Source organism: Eschrichtius robustus, chromosome 12 (genome assembly GCF_028021215.1).
Source record: "Eschrichtius robustus isolate mEscRob2 chromosome 12, mEscRob2.pri, whole genome shotgun sequence".
NCBI classification, from domain to species: Eukaryota; Metazoa; Chordata; class Mammalia; order Artiodactyla; family Eschrichtiidae; genus Eschrichtius; species Eschrichtius robustus.
Genome location: NC_090835.1, coordinates 72,190,694 through 72,215,419, shown reverse-complemented (window position 1 = coordinate 72,215,419; position 24,726 = coordinate 72,190,694). Strand labels below are relative to the sequence as shown.

General features: G+C 38.3%; 1 protein-coding gene across 1 annotated transcript in view; it reads left to right on the top strand.

Moving 5' to 3' along the window:
• BTBD9 (BTB domain containing 9) overlaps positions 1–24,726 on the top strand; it is a 409,107-nt gene that overhangs the window by 63,318 nt on the left and 321,063 nt on the right. Inside the window, exon 6 of the mRNA XM_068559438.1 lies at positions 2,837–2,956. Within this exon, the coding sequence (XP_068415539.1) occupies positions 2,837–2,956 (120 nt within the window). The remainder of the gene's footprint in view (positions 1–2,836; positions 2,957–24,726) is intronic.

Below are 24,726 nucleotides of genomic sequence, written 5' to 3'. Positions count from 1 at the left end.
TTCTGCTGTACATATATATATACAAATATGTTTTACATATATATTCTCTTTCATATTTTCCATTATGGTTTATTACATGATATTGAATATAGTTCCCTGTGCTATATAGTAGGGCCTTGTTGTTTATCCATGTAAAATGTTACTTTTAATAGTTGTTTGGTATTCCACTATATGGGTTACCATTGTTTATTTACTTGATTCCTTACTTTTGGATATTATGATAACTTTTAAAATATACTTTATACTGTGGACAAAGAAAAAAATTGTCTTTAGTGTGGATAAATTCATTATCAAAACAAAAGAAATATGTGAATAAAACTTGATGGGCTCCAGCCTAGGAACCCACCAGTTTCACAGTGGCTTCAAGAGTCTGCCTTCCTTTCTAGCCACTCTGATGTTTTCACCCACTGGCTTCAGCCCTGGCAGAAGTGCCAGAGCAGTAGGGTGACCAAGAACTGAACAGTCTCCCTCATTGCTGCTCGTCATTAACCTAAACCTGTAAACCCAGTCTCTGGTGTACAGTCTCCTAGGCCCTACTCATGCCTCTTTGAGTCTGGGCATTAAGGGCTTGATAGTAAGGGTGATGAGACCCTGCGGATCTTGCTGGTTAGTTCATTTCTCTCGTTAGCACCACTGACCACTACCCTGGCCTTTCAGGCCATTTGAGCCAAGTGTGAGGGAAGCTTTATGAAGTGAGAGTCAGCATTCCCCATGTGCGTGGATATTGGAGGTTATCTCCAGGTTATCTCATTCTTTTTAATTAAGAATATGTTTCCTGATATGTATCGTTGGATATAATATGATGTTTAGTTGGCAAAATGGAGCAAATTTCACGTATTATTTACAGGAGTCTCTGATTAATAATAGTAGTAGGCACTGTTCTAAAAGCTTTACATATATTCACTCGTTTAGTTAATAATGAAATTAGTATAAAAATAATAAAGAAAGGGTTAGTACATTTGAAACTGAAAGTAGTTATCATCATTTCCAGGATGTTAAATATTTATAGGCCACTTTGTTGTATTTTTTTATTTTTATTTTTTTTAAGTTAATTAATTAATTTTATTTATTTATTTTTGGCTGCGTTGGGTCTTCGTTGCTGCGCGCGGGCTTTCTCTAGTTGTGGCGAGCGGGGACTACTCTTCGTTGCGGTGCGCCGGCTTCTCATTGAGGTGGCTTGTCTTGTTGCGGAGCACGGGCTCTAGGCACGCGGGCTTCCGTAGTTGTGGCTCGCGGGCTCTAGAGTGCAGGCTCAGTAGTTGTGGCGCACGAGCTTCGTTGCTCTGCGGCATGTGGGATCTTCCCGGCCCAGGGCTTGAACCCGTGTCCCCTGCATTGGCAGGCGGATTCTTAACCACTGCACCACCAGGGAAGCCCCAGTTTGTTTTAGTATGTGCGTTTCATTCATGGGGGACTTAACTTTACCATGTACTAGTTCCTTTCTCACGGAAGTTATCATTCTAAGCAAAGGTGAAAAATTCAGAATCTTAAGCCAAAAAGATTCTCACATGTGTTGTAAAATTATATCCTGCATTGCTGATAACCCAGAGAGGTCCAATAAAAGGTTATAACCAGTTTGAGACTGAGCAATAAAATGAATGGGAGTGAGGGGACAGCAGAAAATGAGGGGATGACACAAAATAAGCTGACCTTTTCTGGTCACAACTGTTGGTTGCAGGCTGACATTTATGGTCACCTAAATCTTCTGAGATTGTTCCTGTTGATATTACAGTACAAGTAATAACTGCATCTCAAATTTAAATTTGGCTTATGACAGGGGAATATAGATTTGTTCAGTATGGGACCAGCATGTAATGGTCCAGGGTAGCTGACCAGGGGAGGATGATAGGCTGTTTTCATTACTGCTAGATTATTAGCTGCCAAATTTTAAGTTGTACCGAAAAGGAATACATATTATCTCTTCACACCCATGTCATTTATTTTTCTGCAGGCTGTATCTGTGTGTGGGATGGTAGGAAACTGGGAGGAAGCAGGAGATAAGCTGGCCTCTGTGAGGAACCATTCTGAGTTGGCTTTCCTCCTGAGAGAGGAGGGCTGGGCGCCCAGGCCAGTGAAGGTAGAGGGAGAAGGCACACCTCTCTGTTTTCTGTCCTCTCTCTGTCATGGCTTTATTAATCTGTTAATACGGTATATGCAAGGCATCCTGGTCCTGTTATGTCTTATATGCCTGATATGTGCCAAGCACCGTGCTAGATCCCGGATATATGCAGATAAATATAGCATGGTCTGTGTTCTTAAGCAGCTTGAGACCTAATAAGGCAGACAGACATGCAAAGAGATAATTTCAATACATTGTGGCAAATGCTATGTTAGGGGGATGTATACACATTTCGTCATCATCAGAATTTGGTCGTTATGCAGAAAATGTAATTCATGAATAGTGTATTTTTTGTACCTTTTAACATTTTATTAAAATATAACTTCGGGGGGCTTCCCTGGTGGTGCAGTGGTTAAGAATCTGCCTGCCAATGCAGGGGACACGGGTTCGTGCCCTGGTCTGGGAAGATCCTACATGCTGCGGAGCAACTAAGCCCGTGTCACAACTACTGAGCCTGCGCTCTAGAGCCCGCGAGCCACAGCTACTGAAGCCCGCGCGCCTAGAGCCCGTGCTCCACAACAAGAGAATCCACCGCAATGAGAAGTCCGCACACCGCAAAGAAGAGTAGCCCCCGCTCGCCACAACTAGAGAAAGCCCAAGCACAGCAGTGAAGACCCAACGCAGCCAAAAAAAAAAAAAAAGCTGCTAAAAAAACATAACTTTCTATTGTTATTTTAATATGATACTTTTTTCTGCCTTTTTCCTTTTGATTCATAGGTCTTATTCATACTTCATTGAAGTCTCAATGGATGAACTTGATTGGATCAGAGTTATTGATCATTCGCAATATCTGTGTCGTTCTTGGCAAAAGTTGTATTTTCCAGCCCGTGTCTGCAGGTTAGTTCTCATGGCTTATAAATGATTTTGATGTTTGTTTAAAGAGATCTGGACGTTGAGAAACATTTCATTTTTCTGTCTCATAGAAGAAAAGTTTTCCAGGATATCAGTTACTAAATGCGTCCCCACTAAAAAACTTAGGGATACTATGGAAAATTAAGCATCTTAATATTTAGAATGTACTGTGGAACTGTTTTGTACCATATTTATGTAAAGGCATGTAAATGAATAAGAAGGGACGACACACTGAGAAGTGGAAATGCTTTTTAAATTCCATGCTATACCTTGAAAGCAGAGTTATTGTTAGGGGGTGCGTTCTTTTCACAAAAGCCATGAGAGATATTTCTGGAGGCTTCCCTGGCAGTCCTCAGGGCCAGGAGGAAATTTTTGGATGCCATTGTGCATGTTCTTTTTCTAGGTCAGTGGATATCAGTGGAGTTTGAAGGAGCAGGTGTTTCTAGTGGGGTTGGGTTTGGGGCAAGGGAGGCTGAGCTGGTGGGGCTCCAGGCTCACACCCTCCCTTCAACCAGAGCACCTTAACTTTTATTGTCATTATGTATTTTAGCTCCATGTAAGCTTGTTTTTTAAAAAGTACTGATAAGCTATTCTAACATTTCATATTCTTACTTTAGGTTTAAGCCATGTTTTAAGCTTTCTTTCTGAAATTCTGCAAAACCAGTATGAATAATGAATTTGGGAGTTGGGAAAGGTTGGTTAAAGGCCCCTGAAATTCTGTTGTGTTTTTTCTATTGTGATTTTCCCCTTGGAAATTTCCCTCAGGTATTCTTTACCCTAAACTCAAGAGATTGAAGGCAGAAAGTGATTGGTTCGTTTAATTAGGTGTGTCAAGAAGGGATATGGTGGGTGTAAGCCAGGGAGCACGTGGAGCTGGCCCCTTACCCACTCTGCTCCACACCCGTACTCGTGACCCCAGCTGACATCCCTGTGTGGCTGCGTTGGAGCAGATGGGGATGCCCCACAGCACTTAACTCTCTCGGTCAGAAGGCACCCTTATACTTATTAAACGCATGATCTGACAGCATCAGGCTGAATTCTTACTTCTACCACAGGAACTCCACAAAACCTTTCAGCCTCTGGTACAGTAAAGAATGTCGCCTACAGTTTTTTTATTATGGGTGTGACTGGACACAATATTGTTACCCAAGGATCCTCTTGTGTGGAAATGAAGAAAATCAATTTCATTTCCCCAAAGAGGGACTAAAGTGTCTCAGGTCTAGCAGTTGCTCTTTTATCAGAGGAGTTTTGAATGGATTAAAATGAGAGGGACAAGAAATTGAGTGAAGATTCTGTATCTCAGAACTGCCTAGGGATACTTTGAGAGTGACAGAGGGGCCCCGAGGTAGAGGAGGGGATTGAGTCTGCATCGACTGACATGATTATGGCTGTATCAGATTAAAAAATGAGCAGCATAACGACCGAAGTGTCTGATGTGGACCAAAGGACTGTGTGTTTGTATTTAATTTGCAACACTAGGAACACGACTCCCAGAACAAATCATCGTGACTGTAATACCAGCTATGATAGAGGCTGTGTGCTTTACCCACCTGAAAACTCCTGCTCTGTGGAGGGAGACATGTACCCTCAGTCGTGATCTCTGGCTTTTAGAAAATATAATTCCTCTTATTTATTAATGGGCATTATTTATACTCCCTTTTCCTTATTTTGTCTCTCCCATGTGGCCTTGCCTTTGTTGATGTTGCTTTTATGTGTTGTAGAGCCTGGCTGTTTTCATGATTCTAATTTTTGTCTTGGTGTAGCCAGCTCCCACGCTGTTTGAGAAAAACTGAGCAAAGGTGATGTTAGAGACAGGGATAACAAGAAAAGGAAGGAGTCTTGATATGCATTTTAGTGAGAAAACGTTTTAATATTTATAACCACTTTAACTTACTATGTTACTACATTCCTTCATAAACTGCCTTTTGTAATAGTTTGTAATTTTTGAAGTATTATAAAGTGAACTTAAGAATAAGTCCCTATTGATTATCCAAGGATGTCTTATGCTTGGTGTTTCTTATCTTCACAATCATTTATTGACTTCCTAAACAATGTTTTAAATACACTTCTTTCAGGGACTTCACTGGGCACATATAAATTCTTTATTTCCTTAGCACGTAAGTGTTCAGTTTGCATTGTGTTCGTTAATTTGCACATTTGTATGTCACCTTTGTTCTTCAGTGTCCTTTGCGTGTTTGTCTTGCCTCTCATACTAAAATTACAAGCTCTTGGAAGCAAGGAGTATGGATTCTAATCTTTCAGTATTCTTGCACAGTTCTCAAGTTATGACCTTGTATGCAGTAGGTACTCTATAAATGTTAGCACAGGTTTGGGGTCAAGGCACTGACCAGGTAATGAAGAGAGACTGATTCAATATTAATATGTATATATATTCATTGGTGCTTTTTATCCATGTATTTGTTAAAATGTATATCTGTGCTGGAAAACTCTGGAGTGATAAATGGTTCTGTACTCTTTGCAAAGTCTACTTTCTGTTTTTTCTTCAGGAAACTGAATTTCGAGGTTAATTCTGAAGGATGTGAGTGTTGTATATTGATGAAAGATTTCATCTAATGTATTCACTAAAGAAGAGATACTCTGTGAATTGTGAGATTACCCAGCCCTCTCTCTTGAGTCTAGGTTGAACTGCATGTAAATCAGCATCGGGTAGTAGGAAAATCATGGGCTGCAGAGTTAGAGCTCTTCTCAGATCCTGGTTTCATCTAATACTGGCATTGTGATCTTAGTAAAGCTGTGCCTCTCCAAGCCCTCATTTCTACACCAGTGAAACAGGAATAACAGCACCCTTCCTGGGGTCTGCTGTGGAGGGTTAGATGACAGAGCATATGTACAAGTACTGAGCACAATGCCTGGCCCAAAGTAGAGGCTCAGTAAATAGTTGTTTTTATTACCTTTTCTACTTTTTGAGACTCTGAACTGGTGTTTGGCCTTCAGAGAAAGAGAGCCATCCTGCCATTCTCTGTGGCCATGGTGGCTCTCAGTGGTGGCTCTCAGTATGAGGAGACTGTTCCTTATCTCAGGAGTGTGGTCCTTTCAGCAATTTTCCATACTGCCAGTCCACACACATGCCTTCCATGGTTCTATTTATCTTAGTAGTCTGCCCATTTGTATGTTTCCAACAGTTTTCATACATTTTGGTTTTGGTAAAGCATTTTTAAATTGTGGTAAAATATATATAACATAAAGTTTGCTGTTTATATATCCTGTGGAATGTAATTTAGTCAGCATTTCCCCTCACCGAGATAGTGGTGATAAGGATAACATCAGGCTTCAAAGCCAGAGTGATGGTCACAACCACAACAGTGAATGGAGGGAAATGGTCTGCTCTTTCTTTCTGGGTCCTTGTTAGGAATGCATTGTGGGTCAAGTGGGGACTGTTCAATGTAGCCAAAAGCTTAGACTAATAACAACCCCCTAGCCCCCAGCTGGAGAAGAAGAAAAGTGATGTCAATTTTGGTACAGTTTTTCATATGATACTCAGAACCATCTTATATCTTATCAGCTTTGCCTTTTTCAGGAAAAGGAAATTTCTGCTTTACCCATAAATTCCCCAACCTTCAAATTGTCTTCTTCGCTATCTAGTAAGCTCTCTTCAAGTCCTTCCACAGCTTTCTTAGTTGGTAGAGCCTAGGACTGAACAAAAAACACTAACAAGGAGTGGAAATATTGAGTGCCCTGGGATGCTTTAACTTTTTTTTCTGGCTTTTTTCAACATGGTGCTGGTAATTTGGCAGCTGCAAAATGTTGCTGAAATATGAGAAGACTTGAAAACATGGATGTGAATGCGTGCAGAGGTAGCCCGCATATGGCTGGTAGCTGGAATTACAAAAGTGAACTTGGTATAAAACCTGGGAGTTGAGGGAGAGGAATAGTGGGCCTAAAAGCACAGTCCTTAAGAATATAGCTATTGAGAGAGGGAAGGAAAGAGTAGGTGGCAGACAGGTTTACTGCAGGGGCTGGCCAGAGAGTTAGAGGAGAATCCGGGGGAGCACAGAGGCCAGAAAGGGTGTTGAGAAGGGTGCAACTTGACGGTTCAGAACATGGCACAGGATGGGTGAACTCACTTAACACAAAACTGAGCTTCTTTCTTCCTTTCCTTTTGTTTTTAATTATCAAAATGGAAATGCCTTTTTATGACATTTTAATTATAAAATTATGATGTAGTACACATTTTAAATATTGATAAAGCTTGCCCTCTGATAAGGCTGTACTCAGTTTCTACCAATAGCACATAGAATTGCCCCTTCTCCAAACCCTCACCAATGCAGGCATTGTCAGCATTTTGCCAATGTGATTTATGATTTGTAAAAAATCGTCTTACTTTAAGTTGGATTTCTTTTATCATCTGTGAAGTGTAGGGTATCTTATAATACTTGACATTTGTTATTTCTCACTTATAAAAGCCTGTTTTTGTCTTTTGCATATTTTTCTTCTGGGGTGATTATCTTTTTGATTTTGGCTTGTGAGAACTTTATGTTGATATGAACACCTTGATACGTATACATATATGTATTGTATATATGCGGTGTATATATACACGTAGATGTATATTTGTGTATGTATGATTATACTTTTGCCTATCATGTACTGTGCAATTTGTTATTAGTTTTTAGTGTTTTATTAGTATTTTTTACCATATAGAATTTTATGTTTAAAAAAATGTAGTCAAATCTGTCAGTCCTTTTTATGGTTTCTGGTGGTCTGATATCATGTTTAGAAAGGTGTTCCTCACTCCAACGTTAAAAGAGTGTTATATTTTTATAAGTTTTTTCTGCTACTTGTTATTTTTATCCTTGTATCTAAATATTTAATCCAGCCAGAATACTTTTCATGTATATTTTCAGATTAGGGATAGTCAATTGACTAAGACCATTTATTTAATAATCATTCCTTACCACACTAGTATGAACAGCCATATTTATCATGTGCTAAATTCTAGCATATACTCCACTCTGTTCATTGATTTCTTTGACTGTTAATGAAAGTGCTTTAATCATTGTAGTTTTCCCTTCCCTCCTTTTTCTTCTTTTCTTAGAATGAGAGATTATAATGTGCCAAATGTGTCATGGACAAAAGGGTGTTGTAGAGCATCTGTTGGCCTGTCTTCTAGTCTCAGTGGTCACAGTAGAGGTCATAAATGATGAAAAACATCTCACTAGAACGGTTCTACTTTCACTTACAACAAGAAATTTAGGCATGCTTCACCAGCTAAGAAAATAGATTTTTCTTCATTTATTCATCTGTTTATTCATCCATTACTCACTCATTTCACAAATAAGCTCCTACTTTGTGCTATGCTCCTACTTTGTACTGGATACTGAGGCCATAACACTGAAGAAGACTGCCAAGATTTCTGCTCTCATAGAATTTGGGAGGAACAGATATAAACAATAAGAACACAACAGGTAATTGTAAATGTTGTGGAAATGATACTGTGATAGTGACCCAGGGTCAAGAGGAGGAGAGTGGTTATTTAAAATAGGTGATCATGGAAAGCCCGAGAGGGGAGCTGGGTGTTTTAAACTGAGATTAAGGAGGTGATATACTCTGGTCATTGCTGTAGATATTTAGGCTTTCTTTGGTGTACATCGAATGTTATTCAAGAGTAACTGGTTTACTCTAGGAGGCCTCATTAAATGAATACTAAAACTGTACTGTTTTTTGGTTTAGGGCACTTTAATCTCTTATTGCTACCATACATTCCAAGTACCCTCTCATCCCGGCCATCATTAGATGCAGCATAATTTTTTTACCCATTTTCATTAGATTATAGTACCTAACAGTGCTATAGATCTATAAGACATAAAACAAATGAGAAAATAAACATTGCTATTTATGGAAGCATTCTTTCCCTGCCACATTAACCTTGTACAAAAGCATGTGTGTCTTCCACCTTTTCTCTTTTGTTCTCCCCCTGACCCCCTGGGCATTGATATATTTATTTACTTTTAAAGGTAGACAGTTTTACATTAGTCAGTGGTTCACCAGGATGCTTTATAATCATAGCTAGAATTATGCCGAGCCTTTACTTTCTTTATATGATTGGTGTCTTCAGAATTCAAGAAATGCCTTATTCAATTGTAAAGGAAGAAGGAACAGTTTCACTTTTTAAAAGTAATCATTTTAGTTCACGCTTAGTTTGAAATGTACTTCCACCTACAAATTTGATACCATAATTGAATTAGTATAGAGCAACCTGCAGACGGAGGAACAGTCTCTTCTAAGAGTGCAAAGCAAAATGTAGCCACATGGTGTCACTAAATCATAACAATTTTACTTGGGGCTAAAGAGAGATTAAAATTGCTTTTTTAAAAATAAAACCATTTTTAAATATAAATTTTCTGAAGTCTGTGATTTGTGAAATAACATGTGAAACTATTTGTACTATTTAAGTCCTTCTACTCATGTGGAGCATTAATTATGCCTGAAGTCCGCAGAGGTACATTCAGGTGCTAGCCAGCCCTTGACTTGTCGTCTGCCGGGTATAGCAGATATGTGGGCTTCTGTAGTAGAGCTATTCAGTTTCATACAAATAAGTTCTTTTTTTTTTTATCTTCCTTTGGAATTTTGAAATAAATAGAAGAGTAACTCAAAGGAGAGAGATCCATTAAGTATTTATAAGGAATCAGGGAGCAGAAGAAAGGAGGAGTGAGGAAAAGAGAGAGAGGGTTACAGGACCTCAGAGGAGAGACAGGAAGAGAACAGTCTAACATTTATTGAGTATCTGTTGTGGGCCAGACGCACATTGCTCCCTTGCATGATTCTCATGATAGCTCTAGGAGAGAAACACCACTAACTACCTTTATTTTACAAATGAGGAAACTGAGCCTCAGAGAAGTTAAATATGCAGGTCTGTGACTACACAGTTAACGTCACAATCCTACGTTGCCTCTGCAGACTGTGAGGTGAAGAAATAGCTCTGCTTAAGGGTAGGGGGAGACATGGAGCCCTGGAGAAGCTCTTGCCACCTTTTTGGCGGGAACAGTTTCCAGGAATGCTGAAACAGAGGGCCTGGGGTGGCCACACTCTGCTTGTGCTGGCCATAGCCACCTGCATGACAAGGATACTGATGAGGGGGAGGAGGAGGTTGAACAGTTGGGGAAGTTTTCTCTTTTAAAATGCCCCAAAGGGAGTGTAGCAATCCTTTATGTATGTTTTGTCAGTTTGTCAATAGAACTTTGAATTTTCCCGCCCCTTTTTTCGCCATAAGATCATTTTAGACTTTATTATTACAGAGTGAACCTGGTGTTCTTAACTCCTGATTTGTTTTGCTTCAGCTGTACTTATTTATTTTTTTAATAAATTTATTTATTTTATTTTATTTATTTTTGGCTGCGTTGGGTCTTCATTGCTGCGTGCAGGTTTTTCTCTAGTTGCGGAGAGCGGGGGCTACTCTTCATTGCGGTGTATGGGCTTCTCATTGTGGTGGCTTCTCTTGTTGCGGAGCACCAGGCTCTAGGCACGCAGGCTTCAGTAGTTGTGGCGCACGGGCTTAGTTGTTCTGTGGCATGTGTGATCTTCCTGGACCAGGGCTCGAACCCGTGTCCCCTGCATTGGCAGACGGATTCTTAACCACTGCGCCACCAGCTGTATTTAGTAACAAGTTTCATATATTATGGAATTTCTCTTCACAAGATCTCTTTACATCTTGAATTGCTTTTTTTTTTTTAATTGAGGAATTTTCTATTTATTATTTTCACTTAGGATCCTCTTATTAGACCAAAAATATTTTCCACTGTGTTTTATATTCCGTAGGACCTTTGAGACATGGCTGTTTGTACTGAAGTTTTTCAGCTGAATCTAGGCTTTTTGTTGTTTCATTTTTGTTTAAAGGATAATAACATGTTGAGCTTCTTTTGTGTGTAGTGGAGGACTTGAAACATGAGAAAATAGAACAGGGTTGTCCTTTTTCTTTGCATTTTATTTTATAATTTTAGAATATAAATTAGTATCTTTTAATAAGTGTGATGTTAATAACACCAATGACCTGTTATTACTACCACAAACAGCCGTTGTATGTTTTTCATTCTGGAAGGGCAAGAACTATATATGGTAGTTGTACAGTTGCTTCCCAAGCAGTTAGGTTCAGGATTAAGTTCAGATAGTACCCCCCTAGTTGATCATCAAACATCTTTTTTTTTTCCTGCTTTCCCCCTCCTCAATTCTACTCTATTACTTATAAGACTTATTCATTCATACATTTATTCAACAAACAGGTATTTATTGAATACCTGTTATATTGCAGGCACTTAGTTTAGGTGCCACCATAAAAGGGTGAACAAGACACAGTTGCTGCTCTCAAGAATTTCATGATATAGTAGGAGTGACAACTTTCTAAAGATTGATAAAGTAAAATATGATCAATGCAATAGTAGAGATATTTATATTTATATATATTTTATATATATTTATATACATATATATATATGGTATGCTGGAGCATAGTTATGGGTGATCCTACTGAAGAAAGAATTTGGACAAAGGGACCAAGGGATTGAGCAGGAAAAAATAAGGGGAAAAGGATGCTCTTTGTTCTCTTGCCAAAGGCAGAGTATGCAGTGGACTTGGTCAAATCTAAACTCTTCACCCAAAACTCTCCATCATTGGGCCCTTCTGCTTCTTTACCTTCATCTTTGGTTCTTCTTAGAAATTCCCTGCTTGGTCTCACCAGTCAAAATCATCTATTTAACGGGAATTCCCTGGCGGTCCAGTGGTTAGGACTCCACGCCTTCACTACCGAGGGCCTGGGTTCAATCCCTGGCTGGGGAACTAAGATCCCACAAGCTATGTGGCGTGGCCAAAAAAACCCAAAAATTCTCTGTTTACCATCTACCTGCTCATGCCTTCTACCTATGTCCCTAAGCTCAAAGAAAGTATGTGACCGACAATTCTCCCTTCATGTGACCCTGAATAACTGTTTCAGATATCTGGGACTTGGTTTCAGTTAAAGTTTTTTTAAAACTTCTTTCAACAAGACTAGAGGATTCCCTGTGAAGAACCATAAATTAGGTTAATTTTCACAAGTAATATTCAGAGAATAGTAAAAATTCCCAAGAAGTGAAGGAAAAAAAAATCCCTCTGCTGGAGCCAGGATTTGAGCCAGTGTGTCTTTTGCTTAGAAAAATAATGCATTTTTGTAGGTACTTCGTTGTTGGGTACATGCTGTCTGTAAGGAAGTTAACATGGTTGTGTCAGTTTTCCAGTTCGAGATCTCCTTTTGGAATCTGTTTTGGCACTGTAGCTCTCGCAGCACTTACTTATGGAACTTAGGAAATCCTGACCCAGGAAGCCAGACACTGAACTATTGGGCATGGGACTGTGGGTCTGTCAAGTAGAAAGCAAAGAAGGAATAGAAGACAAACCCATCTGGGACTTCAGGCTCCTTCATATGACCCAGGGGCCTCCAGCATAGGAAACAGAGGCAAAGGTGAACTATAGAAATGGGAGCAGAAAGCCAGTAATTAATGGAAATGGTGGGGAAGAGCTTCCAGGACCTCCATCCCAGCTTCGGGACTGAATGAGGAAATAATATCCAATGAGTGAGGCTTCGCTCACTTTTCTTTTTGGAAGGTCGAGAAGAAGGACTGCTAGATCTTAGAGGTAAAAACAAATAAACAAACTTGGACACAGATTTATTTGTGAATTACATAGCCATTTTCCAATCCTGTTTACTTTGGAAATGGTAATCTAAAGAAGATACTGGTTAAGTAGTTAATAATTCTCTCAATGGAGAGTTAGGCCTACGTGTATATATTTTTAAAATTAATTAATTAGTTAATTTTTTGCTGCATTGGGTGTTTGTTGCTGTACGCGGGCTTTAGTTGCAGTGAGCGTGGGCTACTCTTTGTTGCGGTGTGCGGGCTTCTGATTGTGGTGGCTTCTCTTGTTGTGGAGCACGGGCTCTAGGCGTGCAGGCTTCAGTAGTTGTGGCTCGCGGGCTCTAGAGCGCAGGCTCGGTAGTTGTGGCTTAGTTGCTCCGCAGCACGTGGGGTCTTCCTGGACCAGGGCTCGAACCCATATCCCCTGCCTTGGCAGGCGGCTTCTTAACCACTGCACCACCAGGGAAGCCCCTAGGCCTACGTATATTTAAATTTCACCCCACACTGCCTAGCATTTATTGCTTTGACCTTTCATAACATTTATAGCTTGAATCATCCAATTTAGCCATTAATTACATAATATATCTTGTATGCCTCTCTAATTATTTTGTGGTTCCTGGACCTCACTGTATATTCCTTTGATAGTAGTTGCTCATCAGATATCTTGTTGAATCCCTTTATGCTTCTAACATTCCTGAATGCAAGTGGTTGGATACTAATCTTTTTTTTTTTCTGGAAAAATCCTTTTAACACTGCTGTTTTTTCCAGTGTTAGAAGGAGATACTAGGAAACGGGACTATTTTATTCTTTCCACAGAAAATATGCTTAAAGAGAACTGTATGTACAAGTCCCATGGTTAATACAATCATCAGAGCTTTCTCAGTCATCATTATAAATGGTACAGGTTTTCTAGATCAGGGTGCTTTCTGTGGATACAAGGTTAGCTCAAGAGACAGTGGACCAGAAGTGAAACCAGATTGCTTGTCAGCTGCCAGCAATTCTGGGCAGAGTGCCAGACTTGGTTCACCTTTAAAAATTCATCTCCCAGTATGAAAATAGAGGGCTCGATCCCTGCAGGGAATGGTGGTAGCATGAACACTTGGACTTCCTTTGGCCCAAAGTACTTTTATTGATGCTGGGAAAGGTGGGGGAACTGATCAGTGTGGACCAGCAGCTTTGACCTCATTTAAGAGCTGTAATATTTTCTCTAGCAGCCTTACTTCGTTATGTTTCAAATTATAATTTCATAAGTTAATAACTGTACTTCCAGATAATGTGGGGCATATATACACATGAATATGTTTTGCCTGATAGGAAGGTTTAATTTCTAATAGTCATAGAAATTCTGTGCACATTATGAAGCTATTAGGATGTAACAGCTGTTTTAGTTCATTTCACCCTGCAAAAGAAATGTGATGCAGGCTAAAATGATCAGTAATTATGTATTTTGAAAGCTAAACCTCCAGTTATAGAAAGAGCTAATTTACACATTGGATACTGATAAAACTACAGTAAGCTATGAGTTTCAAAGTTAGTGTTATCTCCTACCTAAGATTATGAAAGAGAATCTGTACCAAAAGACAATCTTTTCCTCTTTGAAATGCTCTTTTGCATTGCCTATTGTAATTTTGAGGTTGGAAATCAACAGTAATGAAGAACTGCTTGATATCTTTCTAAAGAAAAAAATTAGAGGGTTGTTAGAGGGAGTAGGATTTAGAAGGATTTCACTTTATTTCTGTTGATCAGTGCCTACCATCTGCCTTCCATTTAATATTACAGAAGCATGCATGCGTTTCCCAGTTCTGAACAGATGATGTGCATGGTTTGTTGAGATATATGTATATTCTGGATGTGTGTGTGTATATATACCTACGGTGCTTAAAATCACAGTTGAAGTGTAAAACAGATAATGAGTCTCCATTTGGGGCTAATTTGCATATTCAGCTCTTGTACACAAAATAAAAGTCTACAATGACACTGATTTTCTTTTCTACTTTAGAATTGGCACTAACCAGCTGTCAACAAATATTTTGATTAAACATTTTTCTTTATTGGAGAATTTTGGGGCACATTCTTTGTATAAACATATTGTTTTCTTTGATTTCAAGGGACATATTTTCAGTATGATTTATAGATGCATCACACCGGTAAGCTGTCATGCACAAAAATATATTTTTCTCTGTAAACTTCCTTTTTACCATTGATTTCTCTAGGGCGAAAATATGGCTCAGAACAGAATATTCCAACTCAGGATATTTGCCTGAAATAAAAGTGGTAAATAAATGTATAAGCCTGCTTTAAGTAAACAGAAAAATTTAAAGTTATAGATTCACAAACTGGACTTTTCCAAGAGATTTTTAAAGATGATTTAACAGTTCCTTTTATACATCTGTGATTGGACTACAGGGATTATGTTAGAATTTTGACATATATTCATCTAGTCTGTCTTCTGTGTGTAACCATACATAAACATGTTATTTATATAAATGATATCATGTAGTACATATAATTTTGAAACGTTGCACATATGTATATTCATTGTGGCTGTCGTTCCATGTCAGTACATAAGTATCTGCTTTATTCTTTTTTAACAATAGCACAGTATTCTAAATGTACTGTTGTTTACCTAACTAGTCCCCTATTGAGGGGACTATAAGGATGTTTCCGGTTTTACCTTTATAGAACAGTATAGTCTTTGCTCACATATCTGATTATCTCTTCACATAAGTAGAGTCAGAAGATATGACCATCTTAAAATGTGAAACATATTGGTAAATGCCATACAAAGCATTATACCAGTTTATTCCCACCAGCAGTTTATGATAGTACCTATTTCCCTACATCCTTGTCAACAATGGGTATTATCATTATTTTAAAATTTTTTGTCAAACTGATAAGTAAACCATTGTCTCTCATTTGTTTTATTGTGCAGATTTTTGATTATTTGTAGAGTTAAACAACTGTGCATCTGTTTGTTGATAAGCATACATATTTTCATAGAAAAGATGAAGTTTGAGTTGACCTGAAAGGATGGGTTGAGTTTTGATTGGGTAATTTTAGACGGCTTTTCCCATGAGGTCATCTGGGAAAGTGGTTCTCAACCAGGGGTGATTCTTCCCCCCACCAGAACACATTTGGCGATGTCTGGAGACATTTTTGGCAGTCACAATTAAGAGTGCTGCTGGCATCTAGTGGGTAAAGCCAAGGATGCTGCCAAACATCCTACAGTGTACAGGACAGCCTCCTACGACAAAGAATTATCCAGCTGAAAATGTCAGTAGCGCCAAAGGTGAGAAACCCTGATTTAGGAGAAGCTTGTAGTAATTCCATATGTGAAGAGGGCTTGAATTATGTTGTTTTTGGTTAAAATGGAGAAAAAGAATCACTGAGAAAGACATTTCAAAGAAAAAACCAGTCAAATTTGATGCCTGATTGAATATGGAGGGGGAAAAAAAGAAACTGAGTCAAAGAGAGCTTCAACGTTTAGAACCTAGGTGGCTGGGAAGTAGGATGACATTGATGGAGAGAAGTTGTGAGGGAACCAGTTTGAGATAGGTGCATAATTGTCACTTTTATATAGTGAGATTTTTATTTTACACTTGGTGCCAGGATTGTTTTGGATTTTGAATTAAAAAATCGCTAACTAGTCAGCGACTGTGAAGTGGTGAAGGTCCCGGCTGGGAGAAGGACGTCGGATCTCGTCCTCCCAGCTTTTCGACCCTTCCCCGAAGCCCCTCAATAAAATGGCTTGATCCCCCCCAAAAAAAAAAAAATCGCTAACTAGTACCAAACATTTGGTTGCAAACAATTTCCTCTTTCTGAAATGTGCTTCTTTTCATCTCTGCTACTGAAATCTTGTCCCTTTATTTAGTAAGCTAAAATGCCATTTCCTGCAGGAAATCTTCCTTGATCTCTCCAAATGAAATAAAAGTATTTTTTTCTTTATTTATTCAACAAATACTTACCAAGTGCCTGCTAAGTGACAGGCACTGTGCTAGGTACTGGAGCTGCAGTGGAGAGCTTTAAACACACATCCCCTCCCCTTATGGAGTTTAAAGCTTAGTAGGAGAGTCAGATATTAAACAAAATAACTACAAGTAAAGGAAGAATCATAGGCTATGATAAATGCAAAGAAGGAAGAATACAAGTGAGCATTAGTGCCAAAGCAGAAGAATACAGCTTCAACTGGACAAGACAGGGGAGATCTTTTAGGGAAGTGATGTTTAAGTAGAGACCTAAGTGATGGCTAGGAATTAATTAGGCAAAGGCACGAGGGAAAGTGTTTGGAGCAGAGACAAATAGGAAACCCTTGAGGAGGGAAATAACTTGGTCTGAATAAGAAAGTGAAAAGAAGTTAGTATGACTGGAGAGCAGTGGTGAGGTAGAGGGTTAGGTGGGTAATGACCAGGTTGTTTAGAACTGGAGGGCCGCGTTAAAGAGGTTGTAGTTTATTGAAAGTGCAGTCCCTGGGAAGGGTGCTAAGCAAGGATGTGACATGATCTGGCTTAAATTTGTTAAAGACCTTGTCTCCTTTGTGGGGAATGGTTGAGGTGGGTGATAAATGGGTTGAGGTGGGTTGAGGTTTGTAAATTTAAAAAGCTGGGACTTCCCTGGCAGTCCAGTGGTTAAGACTTCGCCTTCAAATGCAGGGTGTGCGGGTTCGATCCCTGGTCGGGAAGCTAAGATCCCACGTTCCTGGCACCCAAAAAACCAAAACATAAAACAGAAGCAATATTGTAACAAATTCAATAAAGACTTTTTTTAAAAAAAACTGTAAACTACCAAAATACCCATCAAAAGGGGAATTCATTAAAATTAAAAAGAATTAATTGTATCCATATGAATTAACCTAGAAGGATTTCCTTAAAAATTGTTAGATGAAAAACACATGATGCAGATACTGCTTCTTTTGTCAACCAACTACCATATATACATATATATGTATATATATAATATAAATGTTTATATGGATTTGTATGAGTATAGAGAATGGTGTGGAAGTATGTACATCAAACTTTAATATTGATTATTCAGGAAAATGAAGATGGGGTAAGGAAAGTAGAAAGATATTCAATTTTTACTTATCTTTTGTTATATTTGCTGTAACATCATTTTTTTTTTAATTGAAAAGGGGTTGAACTTTTTAAAGAAGAGCTCTAAGAGGTGAGGAAATGGAGAAAGAAAAAATGAATAACTTAAGAAACTTTGCTGGGAAGGTGAATAAAGATACAGGAAGGAAGGTGGAAGTAGATGCGTTTTTAAGAATGAGAGGTACTAAAACATGTTTAAATGCTGAATAAAAGGCTCCAGGAGAGAGAAATTGAAGAGGGAGAGAAAAAGATAGTCAATGAAATGAGTCACCTTAATTTTGTGTGACAGGAGGAAAGAAAGAGAAGACTACTCTGGTTTCATACTGCGAGTGCCGGTGTGATGGCTTTTGTTTTCTTTAGGATGAATGGAACAGAGTCATCAGCTGAGAGTGAGAGGGGAGGTGAAGGTCTGAGTAGAGTGGAGAAAAGTAGGAACTAGGTGGTGCAGACAGTGGGAGAATAAACTTTGTAGGGAAATTCTGTATCATGTGAGGTCAGGTTGACTGTCTTGAGATTGGTCAGCATGGTCTGCCAATAGTGGTTCCATCTGCCTTGTTGTGTGGTTTTCTCTGGTTCAGTTCAGTTTCTTAGGTTCAGAGAAGTAAATGGTTGAGGGGTGGGTGGGAGTTTGTCTAGTCCAGTGCATTAGAAGATGGGAGGGGCAAGAAAGTGGAGTATTTGCAAAGACCCAAAAGAAAAGTCTAGAGGTAATTGCCCCTGGGACAATAATAATAATTGCCCACATCCAGGTACTGTTTTCAACTTTCTATTTTTGTCTTATAGTGACATCACTGCCTTGACCACCAGTGCCATTTTTAAATGTATGTAAAAACAGCTCTTTTGACATGACTATTAAGTATGAACAAGATGTAGCTATTTTCTAGCTTTCTTATAGCTCTTGAAAACAGATCCTGGGGCTTATCTTTAAATATAAAACTTATGTAAACCTGTGTGTGTGCCCAGAATTTGGACAGAAAGCAAACTAAGAAAAAGCAGTAGGTTTAATTGAAACTGAGAATATGGCCCAGATGGTGCCTATTGCCATCACCCACATCGTACCTAGAAGGATGGTGCAGTGTTTGCAAACTTTTCAATTGCTTGGTCAATTGAGAGATTATTTTGAACTTTGTCATTGAACAGTACTCATTATTTGACCATTATCCCATTGGTTTTATCAGTTTGTTATTTATGTTGTCATCTTAGAGAAGACATGACCAATAGATGTGACATCTTAGGAACAGATCTTAGGAATGTGTTTTACTGCTGTCATAATGTGTTTTAAAATATACCCTGCAGAATCTGGGTCTGAAGGACTCTAAGTCACATATTGATCTTTGGAGGTTTGGGGTTTGTTTTTTTCAAATACAAATTGTAGATGTCTTATTTTAAAAATGACATTATCTGAGAAGTGTTGGTGGTAAGATGGATGCCTTCTGCGTACTAAGTGCTTTTACATAAATTATTTCATGTTCTTAAACAGCTTAAAGAACAAAATTAAGTTCTTAAAACATCTCTTCGAGGCAGGTGGGATTATTCTCGTTTTACAAAGACTCAGAAAGGTTACGTGCTTTTTTCAAAGATCTCAAAACCAGAAAGGCCTAGGATTCTAACCCAGATATGCCTAGCTTCAAAGACAGTTATATCATATAATGTCACTGAGAAAGAACCCATTCACATACCTAAATGTTTTCCCTCTTACTTGTAAGGCTTAGCAGGTATGTGCTTGGGTCTGGGACCTCATTGTTTCTTAGAAGCTTTGTTTATAATATTGCCTTTATCAAGGGATTCTGACAATGTCCACGTAATGATATCCTAACCTTGTCTGCACAGACAGAGCCTCATTGGAGACTTTTTGGAGGCTATATACTGTCATGCCTCCAAATGCCTGGAAGAAGGAGGAAAGTTACTGTTTATTAGCTTAGATATGGTTTATAGCACAGGTAATACCCACAATTTTCCAGACACTTTAAGTATTTCATTTGATCTTACCTGGGAGCTAAGCATTATTTTCCAACTATTGTATTTCACAAATGAGGAATGTGAGACTTGGGGAGCATAATGAACTTACAATTACACAGCTAGATTACAACATCTGGGATTGAAGCCCAGGTCTGTTTGACTGAAAAGAGTTTTGTTTTGTTTTGTTTTGTTTTATGCACAATGCTGTCTTTTCCATCTCTGCTTATCATCTTATGGCATTATCTTTGTTTTTTATGAGGCTTCAAAGATATTTAAAAAATTGTTTTATTCTGGACTTCAGGATTCTGAAGTAATAGCTTTTACTGCAGGGTGATAAAAACACACACACATAAACACACACTTTATAGGATAAGGATAATATCCATATGCTACGTATTTTTTAATCTTCTAAAAGCACTTAGTTCCCTCAGTACCCTCAGTAGATCCAGATTCTGGCAGCTGCCAGATAGACATTTGGATGCTTAAATTAATAAGTCAAGATTTTAATTTTGCTGCTATGGTTAGTGAATGGTGCCAGATTAAACTCATTTCCAAAGAGTGAGATGCATACTAGGTATCATTTTATTCAGTCTATTTATTTATACTGTGATGATAGGGTATGCAGACAGGCAGTATTAAAATGTTAGGATGTGCTTCTGGGATGTATTTCTAGTCCCCTGAGAAACTTTTCCAGTTCCCAAAGACAGCAGCATTTCTGTGATGACTGTGGCCCTCATATATGGGGTTCTCTTGTTATCTGAATATTTATTATTTCATGCTATGTGGTTGCAAAGGTTGCATAGGGAAATAGAAGTTACCATGATGTAAAAATGTTTACTGATTAACTGTCCACGTGTAAAGTTAGCTCCCACTCAAACATTCATTTCTTGCCCGTCCTGTCAGTTATAATGCTTCACTGATTGTTGGAAAGATGTAAAATCATTGTACCTATTGCAAAGTCAAATAGCAGATTTTGCAAAAATACTGGAGATAAAAATTTAATGAAACCAAGGAAAGTGATGTTGAAGAACTGCTGCCAGACTTGCATGCAGAGCCATTGGCAGTGAAATTCTGGCAACGTTAGTTAGGCTAGTGAACAACTGAAGAAGAGAAAATCCACCAGAATAATGACATGTTAGGCATTTCAAAAGAAGGATCTGACTATTAAAAATTAAGGGAAGTTTGGTGATGTCCAGGTATTTTTGGAAGAAACTCTCTCACTGTATTTGTGCTCTTTATATAAATATTGTCTGATAATTGTTTACTGCTACAACTGCTGCTGCTGCTACTACTGCTACTTTGGTTGGTACATAGTTGCATTTATTATTAAAATTTTATTAAATAGAAGATAAAATACACTAATATTTGGTATTTCAATTTTTTACCTTAATGAAAACCTGTTTTTTCCACATTCACTCTGAAATTTTGGTCCCTACTTTAAAAGTCCTTTTCAGATCATTGTTGTCCTCGAATAATGAGAACCTCCTGTAATGGTTATATACTTCATATATTTATATGTCGTTCCTCTCCATTTATGCTGTTAATGAACAGCAGCAACAAAAACTTGTTTACATGTGGGGTTGACTCATCCTGAGTAATATTGTCTTTTAACCAGTGATGCAAAGAAACAGAATTTTCATGAGCAATAGTTTTTTCTAGAAGAATGGCTAACCAGCAGATTACACTTCTATCCTGGAGAAAGGACTTCAGGTCACTCATTAAATCTAAAGGCATTACATAGATAAAAATTTCCAGCTTGGGATGGTTGAGGGGAATGCAGTAGTATTGTTTTTGAAGTCTTTGTTTCTATTGAGTAACATTGCCCATAGCTTTAACATTACTCAGACCCCAAGATGAATATATTTTGGAGCTTCCTATCCATTTGAAAAGAAAAATGTGTTTGTAACTTCACCAGACTTAATTTGGCCCACTGGTAGACTTGGCAGGCTCAGCTGCAACAGCAAGAGTGGAATCTAATGTCCCCTCTGGCTTCTTTCACTACAGCCAAGGTTCTGGATGCCCATTATTTCTAGAGATGATGTTCCTTCTTGGATTTTTTTTTATCTTGGAGTCTGTGGAATACCCCAGGGTAGTGTCAGTGGCAGAGGATTAAGTATTTTCTGGGTTCTGAAACATATGTAAAAAACATGTATCAGTTGAAATTATAATGCATAGTTGATTTTCTGGTAACTTCCAACAGCATGCAGGCTCTGTTCTAAGCAAAATCAGAAGATTGTTTTTTTTTTTTTGAGACCTGCAAAGTAATGTATACCTTAAAGTCATTCTCCAAATAGAACTCATTCATTATGACCCGCATTTACGTTCATGCTTCCCTTGAACTTAGGCCAGAATATTTATCTGTGCAATTTAAGTAGCAACACGTTAGTTAAGTGCTTGATTTAAAGTAGCTAGCATTTCAATTTATTTTTCCTTTATTAGGAAAGTTCTTCCCTTTGAGGGGGTTGAATTAGTCATTGTGTGGTTTAGATAAGTTCCTTGTTCTGAGGACAAAACATTGCAGGATTTGTGGAGTTGTCTGTAGTACCGGTGTGAGAGACATATCATGAATCTCTTAATAGTTGGGAGATTGCTTTTCACTGAAGAGTCTGACGTATGACTGGCTCCTTCTCCTTTTTATGGCAAACCATGTAGCTCATGTATCATGCTAACTATAAATCTTAATTCATATTTGTCCAAGGATTTTACTGAGATTCACCTTCTTAGAGCTGAAAAGGTTCAATACCATATGGTTTCTTTTTATTAGTATGATTAAGAATGTATTTTCATCAAACTGTACCATCTGTTATAAAGAGAAAACGGGTAGATAGATTGATATACTTTCCTCATTTTTTTGTCTTTTTAACCTCCATCCAAATAGCTTATAAGTATAAATCTCTTAGATTGGATTATTTAGAAAATTTTAAAACTTAGGTATTGAAGGACTAGCTCCTTCAGGGCAGAATTTAGCCATCTTTTTGTCCCACATATACCTTGCATTATGTCACATACATAGTAAAATTTCAGAAAATATGTTGAAGTGAAGTTACCTGTAACTACAATGTTTTATGTAATATTATAAAATTACAGAAATATATTAACTGGTTGGAATTACATATAGCAGGCTGAATAATTGATGGTTTTTCATTCTCAGTCCAGTGCCTGGTCCAGAGTTGGCATTCAGTGATTGTTTCTTGACTTAGCTCATTAATTAATTGATTGATTTTTGAGATAATTTAGTCTGATGACTAAAAGAGAGTTATGAACAGTCATGTAACCTTTATTATAATAATGTATTTTAATAATCCTACAAGAACAGAATTTGGAAAAAGTTTCCTTTGTAGTAAGTTTACAGTATTTATAAGGGTATGAAACACTCTTTTTTAAAAAAAAATTATTTTATTTTATTTATTTTTGGCTGTGTTGGGTCTTCGTTGCTGCGCGCGGGCTTTCTCTAGTTGCGGTGAGCAAGGGCTACTCTTTGTTGAGGTGCGCGGGCTTCTCATTGCGGCAGCTTCTCTTGTTGCAGAACATAGGCTCTAGGTGCGTGGGCTTCCGTAGTTGTGGCGTGTGGGCTCAGTAGTTGTGGCTCGCGGGCTCTAGAGCGCAGGCTCAGTAGTTGTGGCACACGGGCTTAGTTGCTCCGTGGCATGTGGGATCTTCCCAGACCAGGGCTCGAACCCATGTTCCCTGCATTGGGAGGTGGATTCTTAACCACTGCGCCACCAGGGAAGTCCTGAAACATTCTTAAAAACATAATTTTAAAAAAATTACTATTTAAACTGTTATCGAGTTTTGCTTTTATTGTTATTCTTTCCATTGAAGCTCATAGGTAATATTCTTCCTGCCTAGATCTCTGTGTTTTTAAGTGAGCCTTCAAGGGTCCAGTTTATATATGTATTGGGTGGGCCAAAAGGTTAGTTCGGTTTTTTCTGTAAGATGGCTCTAGTAGCACTTAGTTGTCTTTGACGTCATTCGAAACAGTTTTGTTAGATTGTATGTGACAGCTGTCATATCAGCGTGCATTTAAAGAAAGACTTATCAAAATTGGTGAATTTTTGTGTAGCCATTTTAATATTGAATATGGAAGAAAAACAACATTTTTGGCATATTATGCTTTATTATTTCAAGAAAGGTAAAAATGCAACTGAAACGCAAAAAAAGATTTGTGCAGTATATGGAGAAGGTGCCGTGATGGATTGAAGGTGTCAAAAGTGGTTTGCGAAGTTTCGTGCTGGAGATTTCTTGCTGGACGATGCCCCACGGTCGGGTAGACCAGTTGAACTTGATAGCGATCAAATCGAAACAATAATTGAGAACAGTCAATGTTATAGCATGCAGGAGATAGCCGACATACTCAAAATATCCAAACCAAGCATTGAAAATCATTTGTACCAGCTTGGTTATGTGAATTGCTTTGATGTTTGGGTTCCACGTAAGTTAAGACAAAAAAAACTTCTTGACCACATTTCCACACGCAATTCTGTACTGAAAAGTAATGAAAACGTTCCATTTTTAAAACAAATTGTGACGGGCAATGAAAAGTGGATACTGTACAACAGTGTGGAATGGAAGAGATCATGGGGCAAGCGAAACGAACCACCACCAACCACACCAAAGGCCAGTCTTCATCCAAAGAAGGTGATGTTGTGTATATGGTGAGATTGGAAGGGAGTCCTCTATTATGATCTCCTTCCAGAAAACCAAACAATTAATTCCAACAAGCACTGCTCCCAGTTAGGCCAACTGAAAGCGGCACTTGACAAAAAGCGTGCAGAATTAGTCAACAGAAAACACGTAATCTTCCATCAGGATAATGCAAGTCCTCATGTTTCTTTGATGACCAGGCAAAAACAGTTACAACTTGGCTGGGAAGTTCTGATTCATCCACCGTATTCACCAGACATTGCACCTTCGGATTTCCATTTATTTTGGTCTTTACAAAATTATCTTAATGGAAAAAATTTCAATTCCCTGGAAGACTGTAAAAGGCACCTGGGACAGTTATTTGCTCAGAAAAATAAAAAGTTTTGGGAAGATGGAATTATGAAATTGCCTGACCTGAAAAATGGCAGAAGGTAGTGGAACA